The sequence below is a fragment of the Ordospora colligata genome (genome assembly GCF_000803265.1).
Source record: "Ordospora colligata OC4 chromosome Unknown contig_01, whole genome shotgun sequence".
NCBI lineage: Eukaryota > Fungi > Microsporidia > Ordosporidae > Ordospora > Ordospora colligata.
In genome coordinates, this window is record NW_014575407.1 from 288,874 (window position 1) to 297,748 (window position 8,875).

General features: G+C 33.1%; 4 protein-coding genes across 4 annotated transcripts; 1 reads left to right on the forward strand and 3 right to left on the reverse strand.

Moving 5' to 3' along the window:
* Positions 1 to 498: 498 nt before the first annotated feature.
* Positions 499 to 837, reverse strand: M896_012490 (uncharacterized protein; the record flags this gene model as incomplete). Its single annotated transcript, XM_014709149.1, has 1 exon — positions 499 to 837. The coding sequence occupies one exon, from the start codon at positions 835 to 837 to the stop codon at positions 499 to 501; it is 339 nt and encodes a 112-aa protein (XP_014564635.1).
* Positions 838 to 951: 114 nt separating this feature from the next.
* M896_012500 (uncharacterized protein) lies at positions 952 to 2,874 on the reverse strand (the record flags this gene model as incomplete). The annotated part of the gene is made up of 1 exon (XM_014709150.1): positions 952 to 2,874. One exon carries the CDS (start codon positions 2,872 to 2,874, stop codon positions 952 to 954), a length of 1,923 nt encoding a protein of 640 aa, XP_014564636.1.
* A 253-nt stretch (positions 2,875 to 3,127) lies between these two features.
* Positions 3,128 to 5,569, forward strand: M896_012510 (kinesin motor domain-containing protein; the record flags this gene model as incomplete). Its single annotated transcript, XM_014709151.1, has 1 exon — positions 3,128 to 5,569. One exon carries the CDS (start codon positions 3,128 to 3,130, stop codon positions 5,567 to 5,569), a length of 2,442 nt encoding a protein of 813 aa, XP_014564637.1.
* A 679-nt stretch (positions 5,570 to 6,248) lies between these two features.
* On the reverse strand, positions 6,249 to 7,118 carry M896_012520 (uncharacterized protein; the record flags this gene model as incomplete). Its single annotated transcript, XM_014709152.1, has 1 exon — positions 6,249 to 7,118. One exon carries the CDS (start codon positions 7,116 to 7,118, stop codon positions 6,249 to 6,251), a length of 870 nt encoding a protein of 289 aa, XP_014564638.1.
* Positions 7,119 to 8,875: the final 1,757 nt, after the last annotated feature.

Below are 8,875 nucleotides of genomic sequence, written 5' to 3' on the forward strand. Positions count from 1 at the left end.
TTTTTAGATCTGATTCAGTATGAAAACTGTCACACAAAGCAGTTGAAAACATGAAACTTCTGGTATTTAAGATGTTTCCTTTACAACTGCATGAGACCTTTACTTCGAGTGTTGACTTTATTATTTGCAGGAAGTTCTATGATTCAATGCGACAACAAGCAAGATATACTTTCATTAACACTTAAGAATGAAAATAATATACTAAATCAGGAAGATATTCTTATGATGCTGCATCTTAGAGATCATGGATTCTATGTGCAACCACCGAGTTCATTGATAAACCAGTAGATAATATATCATGGGTGCCTAAAAGTACTTGAAGTGCAACTTTAATATGCTTGAGTTTTTACTGAAGCGCTTGCACGAATGTAATTGAAATATTATTAATTATTTAGTTGATACTTTTTATTTTGCTTATATATAACACATAACACAACTACATTTGTATAAAATGCATTTAAATTGGAATAAGAGTAGCAAATTGGATTGAACCATTTATTAAAACCTTACTTGTTGTTGTTTTACATGGATGGGTACTTGGATGCTTAGATCCTGAAGCTCCTGTTGTTGAATATTGTGATGATCCAAAAGTCCTAGAATCTGTTCTTGAGTGACTTTGTATGGAATAACAATAGGGAAATTTGGATCTCTTAGATCCTTGGTGCTGAATGTTGTGCTTTGTTTGTATCCTGGATTATGTCTCCATTTGCTAATGTAGTGCGAAACATAAGGATGCGCTGTTCTACAATCGATCGGAATCATTGCAAGTAATAACATACTAAGACATACTTTATAGATCTTGGTTTCGTTCCAAAAACTCATCAAATTCAACATCATCTGTATACAATCGGATTTCTGTAGAGTAATTGCTTTATTCTTTCACATCGAATGAAACCGAATGTTTCTTATCGTTGACGTGAGTTTGATCAGATCAAAACGATTTCTGACAAATCACACAAGTCTTAGGTTTTCCAATGCTGTTCCGATCTTATCTGCAAAAACAGAATCTTTTACATCAAGCCCAAGCATCCACTCTTTTATTCCATTCTCGCACAGTACCTCAACCCTACCTTCAAATCCCTCTTCTCTCCATGATAGGTTTATTATTATCCACACAAACGCAATGCACAAATTCCTGGTTGTACATATTCTCTTCATATCATCCAAGCGCTTAGAGTTGAGTACCAATCTCTTGAATTTATCTGAGCCTGCGCTTAAATTAACAACGCAGTACATTATCTGCAACATAACCCATTCTTCATTCGTACCTTCTTCAATTATGCCAATGCCACTAAACTTCTCAAGATAAACAAATATTTGACTTATTATACCTTCACAACCATGTACAATGTAATCAAGAGAATCATCACACAGGAGATTTCTGATCACGTTGAAGCAATTTCCCAAAATCATTAAGTCTTTCTTTTGTTCGTAAATTCGAAAGAAGGTGTTGAAGAAGAATATATCAGTCTTATTAATGAATATTTCCTTTGTGGCTGTAGTTGCATTATATAAAAAGTTTTTGAACAAATGCAGCATAACACATGGGAATCGTTCTGTATATGCTAAAGCAATCTCTACTCCACTTAGAGCAATAAACCTGGACTTATAATCGCCATATTCCATTACGAGATGAGCAAGAATCTTCAGAACATTCTGCTCAATAATACCAACACATGTCTCATTTTCAGGCATAATTGTAGAGACACCATCGATAGTTTCTGGAAGATTATGCTCCAGAATATTTACGAGTATTTCCACAATAGGGCTATCAATCAGATCTGATCTTAGCAATGTTACGCTTCTAGTTAAACTCTTAAGAAGTAATAAAGCCATGACGAATGCACAATCAAATGACTTACGCTGGGTTTTTTGTTTGAGAAGTACAAATACAGCAGAAATCAATCTGCTTTTTGCAACAGCCTTTCTATTCTCCTCTAGTACGCTTGTTAAGCAATATATGCAGAAAAGCATCTCTGCGTCTATTTCACTAGGCTTTGAATAACATGCTCTGCTAATCAATCGTGAAACAAGCTCGTTACTTTTGAAAAGCATCTGTGCATACAAATTTGCATAACTTAAATGACCAATTAATATAAGAACTTCTTTACGGTCTAATGGAAGAGTATTCAATTCGTACATAAGTCTTTCAAGGATTTCATTGTCTCCTTTACCGCTGAAGTTGTAAATTTTCACACAGCATGAAAGGCCATCAAGCTTATCTCTCGAGTTCAACTCGTTTATTCTACCAAGTAAGTGCTCTATCTTTACATATTGCCATGTGGATTCGTTTATTAGTTTGTTAAGCAGTTTAATAGAGTTGATCTCTGGACTGCATAGTGTTCTAATCGTTTTCTCTATGCTTAATCTTTTTTTAATTCTGCAATCAACATCTACAACTCTGCAAAATAATTCAATTACTTCGTTTCTGATTGTGTTGCTGTATGAAGGATTCGCATTCTCAATAACAGATAGAAAAAAGTCAAAATATTTGTCATGCAAAAGATCAGCGCCTGTTTCAGAAAGCACCACTCTGAATGACCTGAAGATTGATGCATGCAATTCATTAAATGGCGCAGTTAATGAACTTACTAGATAGAATATACGATCAATACATCCTCTAACATCCTGCTTGATTTCTGTATTTCTGGATGTTGCAAGTAAAGATAGAATTTCTAGATATAAGCATTCACATTCAGACACATTATAAAAAGAGATTGTTTCTATGAATCCGGTTTCGAACAGAAGCATCTTTTCTCTTTCGTTACACACTATTCTGTCTCGAATACTTTTCAATATGAATGGCTGCTGGGCTTTAGGCATGCAAATATGTTCTAAACAGCTTTCTTGTGGATTGCTTGATTTTTCATTCATGCTTCTTGTTGAATTGCGCATTAAATTATCCTATTCTATCTGTATGTGTTGTTTGATCACTGATGTATTCGTCCATTTGTTGTATCATCGCTCACAAACCAATTAGAAAACCAGAGTATCAATTTGTAGATCAAAAGCATCTATTGTCAATGAATGCAAAGATATGCCATAAGCATTATTATTATGAACATTTGAACCTTAGCCTGTTTACAATTTGCATGCTCGGGATAAAAAAAATAATTCCAAATTCCTTATGGATACTAAGAAGAGCTCGATCCAAGTAGAGGTGAGGATAAACCCAAGATTGGATAATGCACTCGAATGTGGAGCTAACACACTAACTGCAGGAACAAAGACATATACATTCAACCGAATACATCTCACAACATCACAATCTCAGATGTATAACAAAAGCGTCAGGCATCTTACAGAGGCATTTCTTCAGGGATACAATTGTACAGTCATGGCATATGGACAGACAGGCAGCGGTAAAACATACACAATGGGTATAACACATGAAGATGTGACAGGTGTTGTTCCTCAGGCTCTTAGGCATATATTTACGAAAAGTTTGGAAATTACTTGTACTTTTATTGAGGTTTACAATGAAGAAGTAATAGACTTATTCAGTCATCACAAACGACCTCTGAGTCTTAGGGAAGCAAATGGAGAAGTGATTGTTGCAGGTGTAAGTGAGGTATGCCTGAACTCATATGAAGATGGAATAGCAGCTTTGAGCAAGGGATCACTTGAAAGAACAACAAAGTCAACAAATATGAATTCTAAGTCGTCACGAAGTCATGCAATATTCACTCTTTTTTACAAGTGTGAAGTAAATGATTCGTTTGTGATTTCTAAGTTTTCGTTTGTTGATCTGGCAGGAAGCGAGAGATTGAAGCGGACGCTGTGTGCTGGAGACCGTGCAAAAGAAGGAATATCCATAAACTCTGGACTGTTAGCATTAGGAAATGTGATTTCAGCATTGTTCAAAAGATCTCCGCATGTTCCATTCAGGGACTCTAAGCTTACGAGGATTCTTCAAAGCTGTTTGAACGGATATGTACTGATGATAGCATGTGTGTCTTCTTCTCATGTAGATATGAATGAAACACACAATACGCTAAAGTATGCAAGTAGAGCTGCATCTATTGAAACTTCTGTACGAATGAACATACAAGTTGATGGATCGAAGTTTGCAATGTTACTGCTAAAGAAGGAGATTCAGAAGCTGAAGGTTGAGAATCAAATGCTGAAAGATAGAATAAAGAGGGATTCACAAGTGAATGTGGAGGAGATTATCTGTGAGAACCGGACATTGAAATCAAAGATCGAATCGATGAGTACCGAGAAGGATGATAAAAGAGAAGAACTTTCCCAGGAGATTCTAAAACATCCTTTTGTGCAGAACTTGATTGACGAGAATCAAAGGCTCAATGAAATGGTTCAAAATATGTGTTTTTCAAGATCAGAAGCGCCGATGTGTTCAATGGCAACTGAGAAAGTCAAAGAAGCATGCCGTAAATCAAAGTTAGACGATGAGCCAAATTATTGTGAAAATAATCGCAAAGAGGGTGGTAACGAAATAAATACCTTAGATATATGGAGTATGCCAGAATCTATGGTGTTGGGTATTAAAAAAGTGTTAGATAAAAATCCAGAAAAAGTAGATATACAACGTGATGAGAAAGAGAACAATTCGCGAATAGATACAATAAGGAAGCATGTTGATTCACTAGAAATATCGAATACAGCTGATGCAATCAATGGAATTGAAATCAAGCAGAATATAGAAAAAATACACAAGAGAGCAGTAACCTTTGATTTAGAAAGAAATACAAAGAAATACGCATTATTTACGCCAAGAAAAGAAAAAATTACAATGAAAACCACAATTGATAATACAATTACAGGATATCTGCCAACAGTTTTGACTTTCTATGACTCATGCGTTGTATTTTCATCAATAGACAATAAAGTAAGGCAGTGGGGCGAAGAAGTGTCCGTGTTATTTGCTGAAGAAGGTATAAGATGCATGGTATCCGCAGAAACATTGCTTTACACTACCAGAGGAATGCTCAGAAGGTTTGATCCAAGATCTGGAACTCGTCCTGTTTATATGTTCAGGAGTGAAATCTCTTCAATCATGTCTTCTGAGCATTATATGTTTACTGGGCATGAAGATGGGACGTTTTCTATACTTGATGATAGGAACTCAAAAATAGTCGTCTCAGAAAAGGCACATTCAGGAACAATCTTCAGTATAGAAAAGATGGGCAATGATATATATACCGCATCTAGGGATCACACAGTTAAATGTTATAATGATGGGTTTTTGACGCTTTCGCCTCCTCATTTAGATTCTGTTCAAGGACTATTGAGTTACAACAGTGATTTGGTAAGTTTTGGACGAGATTGCTCATTGAAAAGATGGAAGAATAGGTCTATAGTCAAGACGGTTCCTTATGCTCATGATTCTTGGATAAAATGTGGAGTGGCGATGAAGGATTCATTTGTGACAGGCTCAAAAGATGGATCTCTACGATTCTGGGATTTTTGCGATAATTCAGTTTTTTGTGTTGGCAAGATAAAGTTTGAAGGATCTATAAACTCTATTGCATTTGGAGGAGGATCCAGTGTATATGTAGGATGCCAAAACAAAGAAATCATGGCTATAACATGCAACTATGACAGCTAAAAGTGTTTCTGTATATGATAATGGGGTTTACATCAATAAAATACAAATTTATGTTTAAAGCATTTATTTTATGAAGCTTATTTGAGTTAAATATCGCTTCTTATCTACTCCTGGTCTTCATTTCGCTCAGCAGATGGATTGGATCCATCAGATCTGCTATCTTGAAGCTTCTGTCTAAGTATACTATCAGCAAGATCTGCGGTTCCAGAAACCTTTTTCGTAAGACTATCGCCAAGCTTTCTAAAAGAAAATCCGCAAGATATGCTGGTAACAAACACAGAAGCAAAAATTATTCTATTAATTCTGGCCATTTCAAAGGTACGGTCTGTGTATTTTCCGTATATATACTTATAAAGGAGATAACTCTCATTATCTCTAATTTACACAACAATGTTATTACATTACCATTGGAAATCTGAACTTCTTATTTGTGTTTCTCTTATTTATAATGTCAGTATATGATTTATAAAATTCATATTGATGCGCATAAAACACATGTCTAATCAGTTTAGTTAGAATATATATTGCTTAAACGATTATTAAATACAATAAGCATTTCTGTATCAGTACACAAATACATCGTTGCATCAGCTAATAAAAAATATAAGAAATCTGAATTTGTATTGGGATACTTATTAACTAAACACATTATTCCATTAATAATTATATAATAATCCATTTATTCTTCTTCAATCATTTCAAACATAGACGAGTTATAGTAAATATTGATGGCTCTTCCTGTAAGGATAGAAATAATCAAGCCAATCCATATGGAGCTTATGATGCGATTACTTCTATTAATACAATCTTCTTTATTTACCATATCAACGATCTGAATCGTACCCATAATGTCATTATTACTTTCTGAATCTGTGGATTCTTTATAATCAATATCTTTTGTTGATCGTAATAATATCCGATAAACAACATACTTCATAAAGAACAATAGCAATCCTATTGCAAAAGTGTATACTAATGAAAGTATCCATCCATTTTCTCTGGAATTTCCTCTACTTAATTTTGCCACATGAAATATTTCTAAAGAACAGCAATAAACCAGTAAAGTAGACATAGCAAGATTACTATACCGTTTCAGTTTATACCTAGCAGCATTTATTTCCTGCCCTGTTTTTTTTCTATCCGTAAAAATATATTCCATTACACTAATCAAAATCAATGTAAATATCAGCATGTTTAAAAGATCCTGTTGCAATATCATTTGATCATATATCAAGTCAACTACAACAACTGGAATCATCGAAATACTGCAGATAATAGGCATTGCATTATCGTATATTTTATCAGTAAGCTTTGTGTTGTTTTTTCTCGAACTGCTTATCATATTGGAAATGATAACTACAATAGGAACCAAAATAGAGATCATCCATGTAGCAATCTTTACGTATTTGGCATAGGTGGCGCTCAGCATGTTATAAAACATCATCATTATCATCATCAATACCAAAATGCTTGCTCCAACAATGCTAGGAAGTTTAGGCATTGTTATGCTCCGTATTAATTGTTTAATATCATTGGAATTCGTTACCATTTCGTTTTCTAGGGAGGCTACTATTTGTGTTTTATTAAAATACAAATGCTTAGTTAATCCAATTGATTTATTATCCTATTTTAGTGATTTATTCAGATATTCCAAATACAATAATAATGTACCCACAAATCATAATCATTAATCAGTGCTACATTCTTCGCTTTGATATTGTACTTGTTGCCAACATATTGCTAACTTAATCAACTTCCATGGCATATGCACCATTATCTGGTACATTATTTTTATGAGTATTATAAAGACCCGAACATTTTGGATAAGAAATCAATAAGATTTGAATTACAGCTATTAAAGTATATATTTTGAAGCTACTAAGCAATTCTGTGATTAGTTTAGATAAACCTTCTACATTTCCATGGTTCATATCTATATATAAACTAAATCGGTACCTTGGCACTTCAGATATTCATTGATCTCGTTTTTAGTTTGAATATTTATTTCGCTCTCATTAAATTCTAGAGCAACAATTACGTTTTGAGCACACATTCTACATTGTTCAACAGACATGTTATTGATTATCCGTACCAAATCACTAAGATCTGATATGGTGCGTGTTTGATCTGTTAATATGCTGGTAATTATTTGAACAAGCAGATTATAAATCAGTATATCTAAGATAGACTGTGATCTATTAAACTAGAAATATGGTGCATAAAAGTACTTAATTCAGAATCTTGAGATTTTAAAATATTATTATTTTTTGTATTAGTTCTAATAAATCGATATCTTGTATGATACGGCGCAAAGTCTCCTCAGAAAAAAATGATAAATGGTTATCCTTAGATATAATAGAATTATATTTCAGAATCGTTTGTTTAACATGTTCACTAAGATTACCCCAGGAGCTATAAACAGAGTTTATATGCACATATAAATTACTGATTCGGAGTTCTGTCGGATCTGGAAAATCGATTAAATTATGAATAGTACGCCTTATACTTTAATCACTTAATCTAATACGTATCCGATCAACCAAAGCTTTTATTTTTTCATTATATCCAAATATACTTATTGCTTATGTTCAGTACTTCGAATAGAAATTGGCATGGGTTTCTCTTTGCATACTTGATTATAGTTCCTGAATTAATCTTTTATTTTTCATCTGTTTCCATTGTCTTCTCTATTCATTCCCATTTTATGCATTATTCATATTCCCGCATTAATTAAACTCAATTCTATCAAACTAAACTATTATTACATACTTTATTATGCTTAACTGTTATAAATCAAATAAATAAATGTTTATTATTAATGCATTATAAACGCATGAATTACTTTAACACTTATTATTTATAGACAGATACAATGGCTAGTTTTCAGCACCATTATTTTTACCTAATATTACATAGTTATAACCATTCATTGAGCTTATAATTCTCTTATATTATGTATTTCATCACTTTCATTCACAATAGTCTCATCAATATTGAAATTCATTCAAAACTCGTTATTAATTAATTATTTTTATTACCAATTCACTGTCTATGCAGGTATTACATCAGATTCAGATTCGTTCATAGCATACATTAGCACAATTATAAAAATATAAAATGTGAAAACAGATTCTCTGTTAAATTTTTCACCATTGATGATGGATTTAAAGAAACACATTCTTTAATTGTAGTTTTCCTCAACTCTTCATTCTCAGGCGATTTTCCATAATATTCAAAATTCTGAATATTTGTTATTTCAGTTAGTTTTTTTAATATGAAATACATATGTTTTTTGCCTAATTCTGT